The sequence below is a fragment of the Mustela nigripes genome, chromosome 10 (genome assembly GCF_022355385.1).
Source record: "Mustela nigripes isolate SB6536 chromosome 10, MUSNIG.SB6536, whole genome shotgun sequence".
NCBI lineage: Eukaryota > Metazoa > Chordata > Mammalia > Carnivora > Mustelidae > Mustela > Mustela nigripes.
Window position 1 is genome coordinate 39,310,608 of NC_081566.1, and position 20,249 is coordinate 39,330,856.

Here is a 20,249-nt window from a genome sequence, read left to right on the forward strand (position 1 = left end):
GCCTCACGGGGCTGCCACCCACGCCTCACGGGGCTGCCACCCACGCCTCACGGGGCTGCCACCCACGCCTCACGGGGCCTTGCCGGCCCTCCACACACCCTGGATCCCTTTGCTCACTCATTCAGCACCCCAAAGCACCTCTGTTCCTCGATATTTCTTTCCTGGCCAAGGCCAAAGAGAGGTGGGAGCTTCTCCCAACCTTTTCCACTTGAATGCAAAATTCTCTTATCCCCACCCCTCAGGAGTTAAAGGCTTAACTTAGACCCTGTCTGGGTAATGGACACAGGGATTCTCAGCTATTTTTAGAACTTTCAGATCTCCTAGTGAGACACAATGAGCACAAAAGATACCAACTGCAAAATAAGATTAGTATCTCCCGCTTTCATATCACTTAGTTCATGGCAAGGGTCATCATTCTGACCACACAAGAATTCCCCAAAGTACACAATAACAGTAATAATAGCACCAACAGTAACAGCAATGGCATAGTGTCCTAAGCACACACCGGTGGGGGGGGGGGGCTGCCCTGGGGACCCCAGAACAGTCTCTCCTTTCTTCTGCAAAACAGCTTTGTTTGATGGGATGGTCATTTGCTTCACTTTACAGATGCAGATGGAAGGTTTAGAAAGGTTCAGTGATTTGCCCAAAGCCACACAACTAGTAAGTGGCAAAACTAAGGGTTCTCTAGGGTCCAAGGTCTTTTTTTTTTCTTTTACAGTCATTTGAAGATCTTATGTATTTGAGAGAAGGAGGGAGAGAGAGAATCCTAAGCAGACTCCCACTGAGTGGGGGGACCGATGTAGGCTGATCGCATGACCTTAAACCATGACCTGACCCAAAACCAAGAGTCAGACACCTAACTGACTGAGCCACCCAGGCACCCCTAGGGTCCACGGTCTTAGTCATGGTTCCAGGACTCATGAAGCTATGGAAATGGGTTCTCATTTCCCATTGTACATCTGTGGAAATGGGTTCAAAGAGGTTAAGAGGCCTGAAGCAGAGTTAAGAGTGGTAAGAGCACAGGCTTCCAAGTTAGAGGGACCTGGGCTTGACGCCTAACCTAGCCACTGCCTAGCTGGAAGATCTGGGCAAATTAAGTTAATGCCTCTGACACTCAGCTTCCTCACTTGTAAAATGGGGATACTAGTATCTATCTCCAACCATGACTATAAAGACTACAATAAGAGCTTGCTATGGTCTAGATGATCTGGCCTAAGTGTCAATTCCCCGTCCATTGGTCGTGGGCCCCTTCCTCAAGGTGGAGAAGACTTGAAAGCCGTCACCCAAAGCCAGAAGAGCTGCAGACAGGTTCCTGGCCCAGCTGTTCCTGATGCTTGCTATGTGACTTTAGCCGAGTCACTCCTCCATCTGGGTCTCTCCGGCCACAGACTGAGGATGCTTCTTCCATGATTCTCTGACCGCTAGTCTGGGACTGCCAGAGACTGGGACTCTCTGGGAGGCAGGGTTTCACCGGGACGGAGGCACGCTACTGTGATTCTTACTGTGCTCTGGGGTTGGCAGTCCACAGGGGAAAGGCATACTTGGCAGTCACATATAGTTTGCAAAAGCTTTCTGGGAGGCTCTGATCTGCCCTGAATCTTAAAAAACCTCTGCCCTAGGCGTACATGGATGGGTTTCCCACAGACCAGGTCTTACAATATGGAATATATGTGGATTTTCCACTGGCTCTCAACATTTGGGGGATTACAAATCCTTTTGAAAATCTGATGAAAACTGTGGATGTTCTTCCCAGAAAGAGACATGTTCCCACAAAATTTTGTGGCTCCTTTGAAACCCAACAGATTGATCTTTACAACACCCTATAAATCGCATTTAAGCATTTAATAATCAGTTTCATCAATGGCGGGCCTGTTATCCTCATGAAGAAGAATGTTGGCCAAGCCACCTGTCCCCGGAGCCCATGTGTGACTTCTTCAGTCCTTGCAGACGGGAAGCCACAGGGACAAGCAGCCCATGGGGACAAAGGGTTACTCCTTCCCTAGAAGAGAGGGAGTTAAAGCCCAGTGCTCAGGCTCCCTTGATCAGATCCAGGGTCCAACATACAAAGTCCTAGAACCCACATTTCAAGAAGGTGTCTCCCCAGCCCCTCTCCCCCAAGCCTATCTCCCCAGAAACCACCTTACCTTCCCGGCACCGATCACCTTCTCAGCCGCATAGACTGCCTGGCTGCATCGAGGGCACCTCTCGGAGCTGCCAATCTTCTGTGCAAACTTGGAGGCATTGGGGTTGGTGGTGGGCCTGTGGCCAGGAGTCCTGCGTGGGCAACGACATGCGGTGAGATGACTTTCATAGAGGGGGTCGAGTGGGGCTGGAGTCGAGTGGGGCTGGCCCCGAGCGGGCACAACCCCACCTTCATCTCACGCCCACTAGGGGGCGACTCTCCCAGCCAGAGCCTCCAGGGTCCTCTCCCATTTTACAGATGGACAGACCCAGGCTCAGCAAAATGCGGATTTCCCCAAAGCAATCTACTGCCTCTCGCCACGGAGTTAAAACACGGGCATCAGTGAGCGGCTCATTTGCTAAGAATTGCCCTCCCCTGTTTCCCGTTCCTGCAGCCAGCCTGTGAGATTCTTTCCAGGAGAAATCTGCTGACAAATCATTCCCTCTGGGGCAATGACCTTGGCTAAAATGTGCTCACTCATCTGTCATTTCTGCCCATTCTCCCCAAGGTCAAGATGCTGGCCAGGCAGACTGCCAAAAGCCACTCTTTCAACAGGTCAGAGGTCAGTGAGTGCCAGTGAAACCCTGCTGTATTTCCGAGGAAGGGAGATGGCTGCCCCAGAGTACAGGGGTAAGAGATGGCTAGAGAGAGAGGCGGGTGGGCCAGTGCTGCTCCTGCTGAGCCCGGCTCAGCGCGCATGAGACCCCCAGACAAGCCACTGAGCCTGGGCTGGGGATTCTCATCTGAGAAAAGAGGACATTGGATGGAGTGATTCTTGGGGCCCCTCTAGGCTCTAACCCCTATGAAAACATGGGCTGCACTCTCCACACAGGGAGGCACCGCACCTGTTTTATTCCTCAGTGGACCCTCAGCTCCTCTCGTTGGCCCGACACCCAGTGGGCCACTGTAGGACTTCCCTGGAAATCAATGGCTTTCTGAGCCTTTCACAGCTGAACCAAAAGCAGTTGCAAATGTGTGGGACACTGCGGTGGGAGGGCAGACCTCAAGGAAGGGGCTGGCGAGAGTCTTGTACTCACTCCTCGTGCTTAATGCCCAGAGACTCCCCCTTGTCGGTGCTCAGCGTGCCGGCGCCCTGCCCGTAGCCGTAGCCTTTGGGGCCGTACTTCTTGCCATAACAAGACTTGCAGTAGATCTCTTCGCCATGCACGGCCACAGTGGTGCTGTCCAGATTCTTCTTGCAGACCACTGGGGAGGGAAGGGAGGACAGTGAGCTGACATTGGGGTGAGCTGCTTGTCCCCCAAGCCCCCCCGCGGCTGAAACTCTCCAGACCCGGATCTTCCAGGAGCAGCATGGAAATGGAAGTCGGAGGGCCAAGGAGCTGGGAAGAGGGAGGGAGGGGGTTTGCGAGGCCCCATTCCAGGAATGCCAGCCGAGCCACCTCTCACAAGAGCCCACACACACCTTCCTCCGTCCCCTCCACCCTCACACCTCGCCAGGCTGTAGTGCGCCCCACAGTTCATCTGAGGCGACAGCCTAGCTGATCCTAGGCCACAGGAAACCTACTGAGGCCTTTGGCTCTGCTCAACAGAGACCATGTGTTCAATAGGAGAGAAGAAAAAACGGAAAGAAGAAGGGCCAGGATTTCCTGCCTCTGACAATGGAATCCTGAAGAAACAATCCCTGTGTGCCGGTGGGGGGATGGGGGGGGTGCAGGACCCACGGGGGTGGGGTGGCAGGTGAAGCGATGCACCCAGAAGAAAAGAAAAGTTGCATATTTATCAAGTACCCAGCACAATGGGCCCTGAAATGAGATGCAGGTCATGCTAATTACACCAAGCTCTGATCTCAGAACCAGCTGGCCATAGGAAGAACGGAGGCCAGACCAGGAAGAATTCCTGACTCCTGAGGTATGAGCAGCTAGGAGACGATGAGCTTCGGAAAGCCTGTGAGTCCCATATACCTTCCTGGGCTTGTCTGGGGGCCTATACCCAGCCATCCAGAGTGAAATAGTTTGGAGCCTGGGGTCACGTGCAGTGAGACTGCTCAGAATCAAATCTCAACTCTTTCTTTCCAGCTATGTGACTTCTGTGTGATGGGCAAGTTATTTTGCCTTTCTAGCCTCCACGTCTCCATTTGGTTCTTTTGGGTTTTTTGGTTTTGTTTTTAATGTTTTTTTTTTAATTTTTTTAATTTTAATTTTTTATTTTTTATTTTTAAAGACTTTATTTATTTATTGGACAGAGAGAGACACAGTGAGAGAGGGAACACAAGCAGGGGGGATGGGAGAGGGAGAAGCAGGCTCCCCACTGAGCAGGGAGCCCAATGCGGGGCTCGATCCCAGGACCCGGGGATCATGACCCAAGCTGAAGGCAGATGCTTAATGTCTGAGCCACCCAGGCATCCCTAATGTTTGTTTATTTGTCTGTTTTTAATTTTTTAAGCAATCTCTACACCCAGCGTGGGGCTCGAACTCACAGGCCCAAGATCAAGCGTTGCATGCTCTACCAACTGAGCCAGCCAGGCGCCCCTCCGTGTCTCCCCTTTTGTAAATGCAGACAATAATATCTACCCCAAAAGGTGGTTGGGAGAACTAAATAAGATCTTACGTGTAAAGTAATTAGCACAATAACCTGCACACAGTAGATGCATAATAAATGTTGGCCACTCTTTTTTTTTTTTCAAATATTTTATTTATTTTACAAGTAGGCAGAGGGGCAGGGGGGGGGGGGGGGGAGCAGGCTCCCTGCTGAGCAGAGAGCCCAATGTGGCACTTGATCCCAGGACTCCGAGATCATGACCTGAGCCAAAGGCAGAGGCTTTAACCCACTGAGCTACCCAGGCGCCCCAATGTTGGCCACTCTTATTAGCATTATGTAAAGTTAGTATCTTGAGGACCCAAAGAAGGAGGAAGAACAGGCCCAGGCCTCAAAAGATCATATGCTCCCAGACTCGTCCTCACTCTACCTGCTTATGTCTTATCCTAGAATTCCAATTTGGTTCTATGATATCCCTTCCATATGGAGACTGGGTGTGCCCAACTGGACCACATCCTCAAACATGTCCTTCTGAACAGGGACCCCTCGAGGAACCACTAGAGAAGCCACGCCTCGCACCTCCCCCTGAGAAGGCTCTCAGCTCAGCTCCTAGCAACTAGCCATCCTCTTGCCTTTAATGGGTCGGGCCCTCTGCCAGCTCCTCTCACCCTGAGCCCCAGGTTGCAGACTTCAGACTAAATAAGGACCCTCTAGTCCTGCCCTTGAGATCCTCACCTCATTCCAGTGTTCTGGGCAGCCCAAATATGGAACTTCCCACCACCTCCCCTGGGGCTTGGCTCCCGGGAAGGAGGGAGAGGGAACAACAGGCCAAGGGCTCCAACATTCCCTTCTAGGGCGGGAAGTCCGGAGTTGGCCTGGAATTGCTTCCCGTAAGGCCCAAATTGAACTGGAAATTCCAAAACCAGAGGGAAGGCAGAAAGCAGCGACAAGAGGAGTTGGGGAAACAGTGGTCTCTTTAGGAGACCCAGGAGCTCGACCCAGAAGAGACAGCAGGGCCTACAAGTCATTAACCTCCAGATGGCTCCTGGAGTGCCAACCGAGCCCTGACTTCCAGATCCCATGTCCAGACCACCCTGTCAGCTTCTGGCCTCTCCCAGGCCCTCCTGCCCACCACGGTCCCCCTTCAACACCTTCCCCAGGCCCCCAGCCCTTCCACCTCCGTGCAGGCAATGTAGTCTGGTCACCTGGAGGTTCTACCGAAGACCCGACCGAGGGAAATTTTGAATGAAGTCCTAAATAAACTTCTACCAAATAATGTTAAGATTTAAAAAAAAAAAAAAAAAGTCTTAGGTATGGTTAGTTATGCATTTGTTGGACAAATGTCCTTCCAGACGCCACAGACTTGGTGAGGCCTTCTGATGTATTTTTGAAATATGGGCAAGAGGCAGTCCCAGGCGAGAGGTCGGAGCCCCCTCACCCCCCTCCAAAACAGAGAGGGATTCCTCTGGAAGGAAAAGCAAGCCCCACAATAAAGTTCAAGCTCACAGAATTGGACCAGGTCAGAACCAAGCGTGATTCCCAGACCTGGCTGTTTTCTGCCGGCCCAAGGTCCCTTTCAGGTAGACCAAGCCTGTGTGGGGCAAAAGAGGGTGAAAAACTGACAGCAAACTTGAGCCTGTGGGTGAGGAGATGCGGGGGTCAGAGGGCGTGCAGGGCTTCTCTGAGCTTCCCCTGCACTCTGAGGTTCTGGAAAACAGCGCATCTACCTTTCCATGGGTCTGGTTGCTCAACCCCAACGGAGGGAGCTGGCTGCGGCTCAGAGAAGCGCCCGAAGCCATGGGGTCGGCCCCCAGCCGCACAGCTGAGATCTCCTGCCTGCTGGCAGGAGCTGGCCGCCCCTGCAGAGACCGCAGGAGTGGACTGCAGGCCCCCTCTGTTCCCGCTTCCAGGTCAAAGGCCAAGCCCAGGGCAGAGGCCATTCTCCCTGACTGGGTTACCTCATCCCGTCTTCACCTGTCTGTGCCAGGCTCTCAGGAAAGGGAATGTACGTCCCATGTTGACAAGAAGCCAGAGCCAAGGACCCGAATGGTCAGAGGCCCAGCCAGCTAAGGGACTAGGGCCGGAATGCCGCCCAGGCCCATTCTCTGCGAACCTTAGGAAGGGAAGAGCCTTCCAAAGAAACTTAGGAAGGAACGTCCTTTGATTATCAGGGTCATTCTGAATTTCTGAATTCAAGCTGGACAGTTACCACCCACTCCTCTGAAACAGGGAAAGGATGTTCCCTCCATTCGTAAACAAATCAGCAACAGCCGGCTGTGTGCTCAGAGCCTCTGACACCAGCAATCAGCAAGTTGTCGAGACACCTGGTTGCGGGGACATGTCTGAGCTCGGACACCCAGGAGCCGTACTGGCCTGGAGGCCCCAGGGAGACTCGAGACCCTTTCCTATGGCTGTTACTTTCATAACACCTCCCCACACCCTGGCCCTGCTCCCCGGCCTGACTTTCCACAAGTGTTTCTAATCCTCCACACCCCCTCACACCCTGCCCCAGGCCTGCTCCCTTCTTCCTATGCCACCCCCTGAATTCCTGCCTTCCCCCAACCGCGACCAACCGCCACTCCTCCTCAAGCGTGACTGAGGCCTCTCAGCTGTGGCCCCTTGTAGTGATTAAGCAACATGAGAGAGCAAAGGCAGAAGCCCTATGGACCCCAGCAGCCCGGACCCTCTTTCTAGCCAATGCTGAGCCCTCTGAAAAAATAAATGACTGGAAAATTCCTAAGTGCAGTTAACTGCCGATAACAAGGGGCTGCTGTCGGCGGCCTCCTCTGTGGGCTACAGGCCAACAAGGCCCCGCTGGGGCTCACTCACTCCTGTTCACCAGATGCGGCCCCTGGGTGGCCACTCCGGCTGGCTGCTCAGGGTGCAAGGCGGGGGTGGAGAGGGGGGCCCTGCTGCCCTGTGCTGGGTGGTTCCCAGCTGGGTGGCCCGGCAGCAGGTGGATCTGTGGGACCAAGTGACCAGGGACCAAGTGACCCTTGGTCCATCTGTTCCTACTCAGGACCACAAATCACCAGGGAACAAAACGGCTACAGACACTCCCAACTCTGCTTCATGTGACATGGATGGAGGGGACCCCGTTCCCTGGATCTCTCAGACGGGCTAGGAGGCCTCCTTTGTGTCACCGCACCGTGTGGCCTGCAGCTCCCTCAGCAGCTTGTGCCTTCGTGTGTATCTGTGCGTGTGTGTGTGCGCATATGTGTGCGCACGTGCACACACGTGTGTCCAGGGCGGTGCCTATCATTTATCGAACATTCAGAATTGCGTTTTAAGTACTTCATTTTCCAAGCTTCTTTCTCCTCATTCTCACAACAACCCCATGAGGGGAGTATTACTAACTCCCCTGTAATCGGGAGAAACCAAGTAACTTGGGGCCTCTGGGTGGCTCAGTGGGTTAAAGCCTCTGCCTTCAGCTCAGGTCATGATCCCAGGGTCCTGGGATCGAGCCCGCATCGGGCTCTCTGCTCAGCAGGGAGCCTGCTTCCCCCCATCTCTCTGCCTGCCTCTCTGCCTACTTGTGATCTCTATCAAATAAATAAATAAAATCTAAAAAAAAAAAAAGAAAGAAAGAAAGAAACCAAGTAAGTAACTTGCCCATCAGCATGCAGATCCCCAAACCCGAATTCTGATTCAAACCCTGACCACTGGATCCAGAAACCCAGGTCTTCACTGAGACATCCCCCTGCCTCCCACTCTGCCCGCCCTCACAGAAAACTTTCCCTCTGACCAGAACCCTCTGCTCTGACCAGAACCCTCTGCTCTGACCACAGATCATTTAGAAATGGGGGAGGCAATCCACTGCTTCCTGGGGGCTGTGAAAACACTGTCCAGGTCAAGGACCCCCGGAGCCACCGGATGGCTCCCAGCTGCTTGCTGTCTGTTGCCCCGTTTCCTACTCGCCTGGGCTTGTGTTTCGAGCCCCTCTTGCTCCGGGTTACTGGGGGTGGATGTCAAAGCTGTGCTTGCTCATCTTCCTCTTAACCCAGGCTGCTGGAGCAAAATGGGAGTTGAGGGAAGTGACCAGGCTGGCCCAGAGGGCGGAAGAAGAGAGAACCCCGCTCCTTCTCTGGGCTCCGTGTCCCCATAAAGTAATAGCCTCTGTCACCCTTCAACAAGGGATCATTTGGATCCAAATTTGGGTAAAACTCGGGACCCAAAGTGGCTTCCTCTTAAATGATGGCATTGTGGCAGGGAGAGAAAGAGAAAAGGGAGTGGAAAGTTTCCCTAAGCAAGTCTGGAAGTTTGGCTCCTGGCCACCCCGGAGCGGCTGCCACCCCCACCAGCTCTGGCCAGTTCCTCCCCTTAGAAAGCAGCTTCTGAGCGGAACAAAGAGGCCTGTAAGTGTTTCCCGCCCCAGCTGTGCTGCAGCCAAATGTCAAGCTGTTTACGTCCCATGGGGCCCGTCCCCTGGGGTGTTGACAGGCCCGGCCTGTGGGGGCAGGTCCCCCCCACCCCGTCCCCATTCCCATGGCAACAGTAGCTGGGCCTCGGGGCGCATACTCACTGCACAGGAAGCAGGATTTATGGAAGCTGCTGCCTTCGCACTGAACCTCTTCCGCAAAGTAAACCGTCTTCTGGCACACCCCACATTTCTTGCCTCCTCCCCAGTTTGGCATCCTGAAACTGGACCCAGACATGGGAATTAGTTTTCTAGGGAGCCGGAGACCCAGACTGCCCATGCCGGAAGAGCCACAGGCAGACCGAGGATGGCAAGAGGGGAGGCAGAACACCTGTGGGGTCCCCACCACCCGCGCTCTGGCAGGGCACTTCCTCCTGAGGGCTCTCCACATCCTTCTCCCACTGCCACTCGGGGGCTTCCTGCCCCAGCGCTGACAACAGACAGTCACTGAGCCACTGCTGTGTTTCCAACCCCGGGCGGGGAACTCTCAAGGGTATAAACAAGCATAAGGTACCCACTCTTCAAAGGACACTGTGGAAGCAAGTCTTGGAACCCTCCTCTACACGTATCAACAGGGATGGATCTCACAGAGGCTCACTGGAGCCAGAGAAGCAGATGCTCTAGAATTCACAAAACACAGATGGTTTATGGAAGGTTCACAGACAAAATTCTCATTGTCAAGGGATGAACCCATGGGGAAGAAGTTATAAAGAGAAAGCAAGGGAAAATGATCACTAACTATTCTCTTAGACTTGTTACCTGTAAGACAGGGAATGGCCCACCACTGTGGGGGTGGGGAAGGGGAAGGAAGGGTCTCCAGAGGGGCTGCTAAGGCGCTGACTTTTTTTAACTTGGGTGGTTGACTCATGGGGGCTCACTTTGCAATTATCCTTTGACCCATACATGAAGATATTATATACTCCTTTATATGTAAGAAAAAGCTCACCAATAAAACCAGAAATTTTTTATTAAGCAGGAGGGTGGGTAGGCACACAGGGCACAGTTCTCGAGCCTTAGAGTCAATAAAAGGAGGCATTAGAGGATGCCTGGGTGGCTCAGATGGTTGAGTTGCTGCCTTTGGCTCAGGTCATGATCTCAGGGTCCTGGGACGAGTCCCACATCGGGCTTCCTGCTCAGCGGGGAGTCTGCTTCTCTTTCTTTCTCCATCTGCCCTTCCCCACTGCTCATTCTCTCTCTCTCCCTCAAATAAATAGATAAGATTAAAAAAAAAAAATCAGGAGTGCCCGGGGGCGCTGCAAAAATCAGATTGACCAGTACCACCTTAGACCTCAGAGAAGCACAGGAATCTAGATTTTTTTTCCTAAGATTTTATTTATTTCAGGGGCGCCTGGGTGGCTCAGTGGGTTAAGCCTCTGACTTCGGCTCAGGTCATGATCCCAGGGTCCTGGGATCGAGCCCTGCATCAGGCTCTCTGCTCAGCAGGGAACCTGCTTCCCCCTCTCCCTCTGCCTGCCTCTCTGCCTGCTTGTGATCTCTCTCTGTAAAATAAATAAATAAATCTTTAACAACAACAACAAAAAAGATTGTATTTATTTCATTTGACAGAAAGAGCACAAGCAGGGGGAGTAGCAGGCAAAGATAGAAGGAGAAGCAGGCTCCCTGCTGAGCAGGGATCCCAGGGACTCAATCCCAGGATCCTGGGATCGTGATCTGAGCCCAACACAGACGTTTAACCGACGAAGCCACCCAGGCGCCCCAGGAGTCTGGATTTTCAATAAGCACCCCAGGTGAGTCCAAAGCAGCCATGCTGAGACCAACTTTGAGATGCTCTAGGTATTGGTTCTGAGTTGAGGTCCTGATACCAGTCAGGCTGGGTCCAATTCTGAGCCCCACACACTGGCTCTGTGTACCTTGTGCAAGGTAACTGGTGTTTCTGAACCTTGATTTCAGCATCTGTAAAACCAGGATAAAAGCAATAGCTACTTCACAGATTCTTTCTGGGGAAGAAATGAGGTCTGGCATGTCAAAGGCATGGTACAGTGCCTGGCCTATAGTTAGTGTTCGCTAATTATTATTATTATTTTTAAGATTTTATTTATGTATTTATTAGATATTTTATTTATTTAAGAAGGAGAGAGTACTTGTTGGGGGAGGGGAAGAGGCAGAGGGATAAGCAGACTTCCCGCAGAGTGGGCAGCCTGACTCAGCTCCATCACAGGACCCCAGGATCATGACCTGAGCCGAAGGCAGATGCTTAACGACGGAGCCACCCAGGCGCCCTTATAAATTACTCTTAACACAGGAGCCCAAAACCGCAGGAGAGGCCATGCTCCAGGTTGGTCCTGATGTGCCAGAGAGTGGCAGAGCAGGTGCACACCATGGAAACTGGGAGAGCAGAGACCCCCACCCCAAGACTGATGGGGTCAGCGTCTCTCCTTCCGTTTCACTCATCCAGCCAACAGACATGTGACTGAAGGAGGAAGATGACATTAGTTCACAGAGGGCGGGGTCCCCCGAGCAAGGTACAGGCGGCCACGGGTGCGCGACTGGGGGGATGAAGTAGCCCGGATGTGGCAAGTTTAGAAGGACGTGGGGTGCTGGGAAGGAAGGGGGACGGTGCCAGAGTTGGCTGTTGCCTCAGGATACAAAAGAGCCTATGGACAAAACTTACCAGTTGTCTGTATCAGGAAATGTTGAAAACAGGGCTACGTTATCCAAAGCCTACCCTCCTGGTAGTAGCAGCTAGAATCAATGTCAAGGACAGAGGGAGACATGGTTTTCACTGCTGGAGAGCGTCCCATCTGACTGTGGACACAGGCCTCAGCTCAAGGTCTAGCTCGTGTTCACGATGGAGTCTGCACACCCCACACAGCACCTGAGACAGGTGTTTCTACAGGCGTCCAGGGAGTAGCTGAGGAATGAGGCAGGGACGCTCTGATACTGAAAGCCACAGCCAGAGACAAGTTCTCTATGTCAGGGCATCTCCGCAGGGGCTGGGACCCAGCAGGGGCGCTCAGTCACTGTGTGCAGACTGACAAGCAAGGAAAGTGGCGTCGGGGGTGCTAGCTCATTGCTCATCGCAGTCACTGGGGCTCATCGCAGTCACTGGGGCTCGAAGAGCACAACAATCACGGGGATTTTCAGCAAGGTTTTTTCAGGCATCTTTTCACGCCCTCTGCTTCGTCCTCCCATATCCGAAAAGCTGGGGCTCCCTTGGGTCCCATCCTGGTCCCCTTCTGTCAAAAACCTCCATACCCCTCTAGCTTCGGCCTTTCCCCTGAGTCCAGGCTCACACATCTAATCTCAGGTGAGCATCTCCACCGGAATGGCCCACCAGTGCCTCCGTTTCAACGTGAGGGACCTGAACTCATTGCCTTTCCTCAGACTTGTTCTTTTTCTCGACTTTTCCATTTTTGCTCATGGTACCAAAACCGTTCTCTCCATCACAGAGGAATTATCCCATTCCTGAGAATGTTGATGGGCTTTCCCCCCTCCCATAGCTGCAACCCACTGTGTGTTCCCCTTTACCCACTCACCCCCAAAACCAGTGCTGAGACTCTCTGCTCTCCATTCTTCTTCCCACCACCCTAACCCAGCCTTCACCACTCCCTCATGCAGCCCCTTGAAGAGGACACTACACCATATATACCTGTTCCTTAGCAACTATCCTGATTTTCGGCCATGGCACATGGTGGGGACCTAACCTAAGCCACCAAGGTTATTGGCTCAAAGATGGGCCAGCTATCCATTTCAGACCAATAAAATAGGAGAAGGCAGTTCTGGGGGGCTCTGGAAGAAAAAGCATTCCATTCCTTCAAGAGAACTTCCTGGAAGCAAGTCCCTCTTCCCCCAGTGAGAGCTCTGAGGTTGTTGTCCCCAGAGATACGGACAGTCCTGGGATGAAGCTGACAGCAGGGAAGACAGAGCTGAGAAACAAAAGAAACTGCGTCTGCAATGCCACCTTTAAGCCACCAAAGTCAGCCAAACCTAAAGGTCAGTCTCTCTCTGAATTTTCCAGTTAAACAAATGAACAAATTCCCTCTACGTTTTAAGCCCATTACTTTACAACCGAATGCATCCCTAGAGAGACAGCAATTATGGTCGTGCTGCTTCTGGAATCTCCTCCCTATTCCATGTCCAGGCAGCCGCCAGATCTTTTCTGTGGAGCGCTCCCCTGCTCAGAACCATCAGTGACTCCCTGCTGCCCGAGAATAATCACACCCCTTACCCTGAGACTCTCCCCTGCAGTCTCCACTTCCTTTTCTGCGACTCCTGTCACCACACCTCACCCATTCTCGGGGTGGGTGACTGAATCGCTGTGTTCGCCCAGAATGCCTGGCAGGGGCTGTGAGCAGGTAGAGGGCTGAGGCTGGGGCCCACTGTTCTCTCCCACGCGGGTCTACACGGGCCACGGACCACTGTGGAAGGCCCTTCCACAGCCCTTCAGGCTTACGCGCATCACTGATGCAACCCAAAGGTAGGCTTTCTCTGACAGCACATGACCTCTCTCTGCCTTCCTCAGATAACCCCCCTAGGGCCTGAGCTCCCAGATCCTGGAGAACAGTCCCCAGCCCCAGCCTCTGATGCCCCACCATTCAGTCTCTCGCTCCACTCCGCCCTGAGGATGCCAGGGGCCAGATGCCTTGTCGAGCAAGAGCTCAGGGCTGCCAAACCCTAGGATGTGTGTGCCGGTTCAGTGAGAAGAGCCATGTGTGTTGCCGTCTGCCTCAGCGTCAACCCTTCCCCCGCTTCATGCAGCAGGAACCCCAGTTCTACTCAGGCAGCCACTCTCCACTGAGTGACCCCGGGGACACGTTCCCACACCCAGCCCTAGGGGCCCACCATGGCCATCCCTTTTCCCTGCAGGGGTGGCTTCAAGGACAGGCTGTGACGTGTGAGGGGAGCTCTGTTTGGGAAGCTTCTGGAAAAACAGGTGTGTCCCTCTGGAGCCACACAAGTTCTCTTCTGCCTCTAAGGAGGTAACTAGGCATCACCCCCGGAACTCCCACAGCCAGAGCTCCCCAACCGACAGGCTACCACGGACTGCGTGCCTGCTAATCACCAGGTTACATGTACAATCTCTTCCTTCCCACCTGGAGATGGGGAATACAAGCCCACCCTACAGATAAGGAAAACAAGGCTCAAAGAACAGAACTGGATTCCTAAATGGGTTTAGTCCCTTCCGGGGCCCCTGTCACCCCAATTGTCAGGCTGTCGCCCCATCCTATGTAAGAGCAGCTGCCCACAGTAGGCACACAGTACACCAACGCTTGGCTCTCTCCTCCCTTGCCAACCTCTTGAACTAGCAGGGGATACACTCTGTGGCCCTAGGAATACCCCTAGGGGAGGAAAGTTCCCCTAACCATGTGGTTGGGAGCCAGTCCCAAGCAGTGTTTTGTTCCCAGATACAAAGCCCTTCTCCCTCTGGGGGAGACCCAGAGCTCCATACAGGCCTCTCCTTGTTCTCCCTGGCTCCATGTCAGGGGCCCACATCCAGCCGGGCCCCAGGGAATCAGGAACATGGGCGGAGAATGGGTGAAACCCAAGGACCAGTCAGTGAGGACAATCTGCCTGGGATGCCTCTGGGCTGCCCCATTCCTTCGAGCCTGGCCATGATGTTGGGGGTGGGGGGGTCTCCTCTCAGGAGCCCGCTGAAGGGACAAGGGCTCCAGCACCTTGGGAAAAACAACAGCAACAACAAAGACTGTTCACTGACTGGAAGGGCCCCAGGCTCCCCCTGTGGGTGGGCTCTCCATTCCCTCTGTCCCCAGGAGGACCCCCCCAGGGGACCCGCCGGCAGGGAAGAGTCTCAGCTGGAGGGAGCCCTAGCCACCTGCTGCCGTACAAGGCGCAGGGGCTTCCTCTCAAGGTCTGGCTTCCGATGCCCTGTGGGAGACTCTGAGGAGGAAAGTTCCCCAGGTCTGAGGTCAGGTGGGAGAGCTGAGGTAAGGAAAGTGGGTCTGGACTCATCCGTTCCTGGATGAATGACCTTGGGCAACATCCTTTCCTCTCTGAGCTTCAGTTTTCTAGTCTCTAAGTGGGCCCACACACTGGCTCCCTGAGACCGCCACTCTGAGGAGGCAATGAGAGGGTGCAGAAGTGATAGCGTGGGGCCAGGCGCACCGCCGACAGGGCTGGCCCTGGTAAGCTTCACACCAGCTGTGGGGCCAGATGTTGGCCATCCTTCCCAGCTAATCCACGTCTGGAAGCAGCAAGGCTGTCACAATAACAAGCCAAATAGGGACCATGAATTCCTGACTCATCTGTCAGCCCCGCGAACGAGACGAGTGACTTGCCCTTCTTTGGGATTTAGCTCCCCTCTGGCGACTTGAGATGCAAGCAGAGGCTTGTGTCTTTAACACCAAGCTCTTGTGTGTATTGTTCTTGGTGTTGGAGAAGCGTTGCTATCCTCTGTAATCACATCATCCACCTGGTGGGTTTCAGAGACTCCCGTTCCCACGGACCATTGCTGTCTGTGTTCTGGTTTGACCTACTTCACCGTGTTGCTAATCTCAAGAGAGAACAGGGCTTGAGTTTTCTGCTGAATGGCTAGAAACAGCTGGTCAGCTATTCACCTCAAATGTCAGGATCCGGGGTGCCTCAGTCAGATAAGCATTGGACTCTTGGTTTCGGCTCAGGTCATGGTCTCAGTGTTGTGAGATTGAGCCCCACAAGAATCTGCTTAAGAGTCCATCCCTCTTCCTCCCCACCCACTAAAATTGATTAATTAATTAATTAATTAGTGAAATTTTTTTTTAAAAAGTCAGGATCCTTAGGGTTGGCTGGAAGGATTGGCTTCTTCTGATAAGCTGTCCTCACCTTCCTATCTAGTTGTCCCATTAGGAACTACGTTCAGTTCCTCAGTCTTGAGAAGAGGGATTCAAGATGGCGGCTCACATAGTAGGAGAGAAAGGCACAGGCCCTCCTCTTCACAAATGTCATGAAAGTCAGGACAAGGTGATGGGTTCAGTGTGGTCATGTTTCAAGTCCAAGGAGCCATTTCAGAGATGCATAATCCTTCACCACTGGCCACGAGTGCCTGAAGGAGGCTCCTCAAACCACTGATTTGACAAACCCTTCCATGTCTTTATTTCTCCAGTGGAAAAATCCCATCTCTCCCATTCCAAAATCTCTTATTCCCTAGGGTCAAAAAGTGACTTCTGGGCATAGGGCTCAGGTCCCCACCCACTTGGTCTGGTAGAGACCTGTCAGGTGTTTGTCTAGTTAGAAATGCACGGCTCACATTACCTGAGCTGTGTAGTACTTGGCCAGGGACACAGGAGAGCTGTGATCCCATCCAACCCTGCCGCTCAGCCTCTTCCTCCATGCCCCCACGTCAAGAGAGCAGCCAAGGAGACAGAGGGAAGGAGGGACTCCCTGCTGAACAGGGTTCAGGACCCATGCCTTAGTGTGACACCTAAAAACCCAGGAAACAGACTCTCCTGAAAGTAATGGTCACTGGGAGGGGGGTGAATGGTCGATAAAGAAATGCCAGTTTGTCCCCAGCTTCACACAGCCCACTAGATGATTCCTTCACAATCCTGCCCATGGCTGGCCTCTCTGAGAAGCTAAGTGGCCTCTGTGAGCTATGATCACTTTAGGCCCCATAGTACCCTGGAACTTGACCGTCGCTCCAGCTCAGCCCTCTCTCTGTGGCAAGAGTGTTCTTTTTTTCTTTTTTCTATTTTCTTTTTTAAGATTTTATTTATTTACTTGACAGAGAAAGAGATCACAAGTAGGCAGAGAGGCAGGCAGAGAGAGAGGGGGAAGCAGACTCCCTGCTGAGCAGAGAGCCTGATGCAGGACTTGATCCCAGGACCCTGGGATCATGACCTGAGCCAAAGGCAGAGGCTTAACCCACTGAGCCACCCAGGCATCCCAGCAGGAGTTTTCTTTTTCCATCTATGTCCATGGCTCTTGCGTGATTGTAAGCTGACAGGTACAGTGCTCTGTCTCCTCCTGCTCCTCTAGTAATCCCTTTTACGGCAGAGCTCTCCACCTCTGGGGGTTCAGACGTCTGAAGGTTAACCAAGGGAGAAGGGAGGGAGGGTCTGCGATTTTTAAAAAAATATTTCAAAACTATTACAAGAAACCCTATATTATAATAGGTCTCACAGGCTACTCAACAGATCAAGTTTCTTTGTTTTTTTTTCTGGAATGATGTCAATGTCCAGGGGTAACCACTTGTGGTCTCATGCTAAAGGGTCTGACTGATGTTTCCTGGATTGATTTTTAAAAAGCAAAAACAAATTAGCACTTAGACCTCATACAAACAGGTTGTTTGCAGCTGACTTCACAGGAAGCTCCAGCCCCCGCGATCCCCGCGTAAAGAACCCCAGGCCAGCACACTGGAGAGTGAGAGTCTGGTTGCCTGCTCAGGGCTGAGCCTGTGCTCCAGCTGCAAACCTTCTATTCCTTCCTCCTTTGTCACTGCTGAGGAGTCAGACGCTGCCTTCTGGCCCTGGGGAAACCTGGAAATGCCAGAGTCTGGAAATGCTAACTGCCTCCGTATTTACACACTTTACCATACATGGCAATTACTCAATGCCGACGTCAGACAGATTCCTGAGGCACTGTGTAGGCCAGCCACGTCATTGCCAGAGAAATTCCTGACAACTGAAAACCACAGGCAAGGGCTCTAGTACCCAGCACCCCCTCTCCCCAACCTCCCTACCCCAGCTAGCTGCTCTGTGTGCGTGTGTGTGTGTGTGTGTGTGTGTGTGCCTTTTTCTCAAGCAGGCTCTTTTCCAAGCTTCTTTTCTTTCCTGCAAACCTGGCCTGCAAATTCAAGCTTGCATCAGACCTAGTGAAAGCATATCCACTAGGATCTGGAACCTAACATCCAGGGATGTCCTCTCCTTCCTGACCATCCAGCAGAGTGGGAGCCTAGAGGTCACGAGTTGTAACCCTGCCTCCATCCACATTCACAAAGGCAAAACTGTATCTTCCTGAAGTACTTCATAAGCCACGGCAAAGCCCTTTGTAAAGTGCCTTTCACACACGGCAGGTAGTTCCTTACTAACTGATCTAGAAATTGGAAATGTACACGAGCAAAGAAAAGTAACAACACAGCACTGAACATGGGTTTGGAAGGAGTCTGCCTGTGTTTGAAGGCTGCCTCCGCAACTAACCAGACTGCCTTTTCTACCCCTTACCTGGTTCTCAGTACTAATCACAGGGAAAAACCATTTTCGAGGCTTAGGAGTATCCAGCAGGGCCACTTAGCTGAAAGCCTGTATCCACTCCTTTCACTCACCTAGTGTTTGGCCACAATCCTCCCCCTACACCCCCAGGCTGCCATGTGGCTCCAGGGAGCACTGGCCGGCTCCAGGGGCAGATGTTTACGTTTAAAAAGGAAACACCCGGGCCAGGAAGAGAGGTCCTGGATCAGACCAGAGGCCAGAGCTGTGACACCCCTGTTTTCCATACTTCACTAGCCTGGTTGCAGAACTGGAAGGCCTAAGCCCTATCTTGAGCTTCTCCCCTGGATTCCATTCCCCCCACCAGACCCTCTGTACTGGGCAGTGTCCCCTCCCCATCAGGCAGACCACACCACTGCCTCTGTGGGAGAAACTTCCTTCCTGGTCTAACTGTCCCCACCCCGGATATCCTCCCTGAGGCAAAGGGTCATTCCCTGGGAAGCTGCGAGCAGCACGAGGCTGGCTTCAGCAAGGACAGGGTGAGAGCCACTGAGGGCTGAGGACGGTCGCTCTTGCAGGAGGCATCAGGAGGCACCCACCAAGAGAGAGCTAAGGAAGCTCAGCACCCCTGTCCCCAGATCCCAGGAGGAACCCCCAAGCTGCACTCTGAGATGACTGAGACACCGCCAACACGGGCAGCCTCCTCGGCTTTGGGCAAGGAAGGGGGAGGACAAGAGAGACCACAGTCGTGCTCTTCATTTGCAGCCCATCCCCATTTCCAAAGGAAACTGTGCACTGGGACGTTACTTCGCGCACCCAAGGTCATCAGTCTGTGAAGCAGCAGACCCAACTGTCAAGACTGAGCCAGGTTGCCCTTCCAAGCAATCTCTCACGGAGATTCCAGCTGCCTCTTCATGACACACTTTCTGCGGGAGCCCAGTGGATCTCCTTGGTGCCACTGCAGCTGGATCCCAGGGCAGAGCCCTTCCCGGGAGGGAAGGCCCAGCCGGCTCCCTCAGCCCCACGGAGCAGGCGGGTGGGTGGCTGGAGCCCAGGCGGCTGGAGAGGGAGGGGCCAAGCCCAGGCTACTGTCCCCTGCCTAAACCCGCGAACTGGATAGCTTACAATGGCACAGGGGCTCAGAGGCTGCAGGATACTCCCAAGCCTTTGCGAGTGGCTACAGCACCTGCTTCAGCAATTCCTCCTACAGCACCTGCTTCAGCAATTCCTCGTGGAGTAACCTATGGCAACTTGCTTTAAATTTGCCCAACACCAGCTCCTTTCTTGTTCCCAGCCTTCAAGGACGGAGGCCACAAAACACTGACGGGGGGGGGGGGGCGCATAATTGTCTCCAGCTAGCACCAAGACTGGGGGCGGGGACAGGTGAAATGTTGCCGCTTCCATCTGGATCCCGAGGAAGAGGGAAAACTGACACCTGCGCTCAGGGCACAGATGCCCCAGGCTGGACCGTGAAGCCAGATGTTTCCCCACCCCGCCCGCGGGCACGTTCTCTTCCCGAGCAGGAGGATGAGGGAGGGGGTGGCACGGATGCCCTCATCCCCCTGCGGTACAATGAGCGTCAGTGGCGCGCAGAATCGCTGATTGTTCTGCGGCCAGACCTGCAGGCTGTGGGGGAGCCGGGCCACCCCGGGTCAGGCGCACGCAGGAGCCCTCTGTGCCAGGACGCCCCGAGCCGGGAGGTCCCCAGAGCCTCCCGGAAAGGGACGCGCTGCTCTGGTTAAGTGCGACCGCTTGTCCTACTCCGCAGCCCCGGGACGGCCGCCTGGCCGCACCACTTTTCCTTCTCGCGCCACTCTGCGCCCCAGCCGAGCCCGGCGGCCGGGGAAGTCTGGCAGGCGCCGCGGGGGTAGCGCGCCGGGCCGGGGGCGCCGTGGGGGCCGGGGACGCGCGACCCCGGGGCGCACTCACCTGGCAACTGGCTGCGCGGCGCGCGGGCGGGAACGCTCTTCGGAAGCCGCGACTGGGTGCGCCCGGCCCGCGCCCCGTTTTGTTCCGCTCCGGGGAAGGCGTGTCCCGGGCCACGCCAACCAGT

The 20,249-nt window shown here is 53.9% G+C and overlaps 1 protein-coding gene across 1 annotated transcript in view; it reads right to left on the reverse strand.

Moving 5' to 3' along the window:
• The window catches only part of CSRP1 (cysteine and glycine rich protein 1), a 23,251-nt gene extending 3,041 nt beyond the window's left edge, over window positions 1-20,210 (reverse strand). Inside the window, exons 1-4 of the mRNA XM_059413083.1 lie at window positions 20,126-20,210; window positions 9,201-9,319; window positions 3,220-3,388; window positions 2,145-2,274 (exon numbers count right to left, since the gene is read on the reverse strand). Coding sequence (XP_059269066.1) covers window positions 2,145-2,274; window positions 3,220-3,388; window positions 9,201-9,312 — 411 coding nt within the window. The 5' untranslated portion in view covers window positions 9,313-9,319; window positions 20,126-20,210. The remainder of the gene's footprint in view (window positions 1-2,144; window positions 2,275-3,219; window positions 3,389-9,200; window positions 9,320-20,125) is intronic.
• Between the last annotated feature and the right edge of the window lie 39 nt (window positions 20,211-20,249).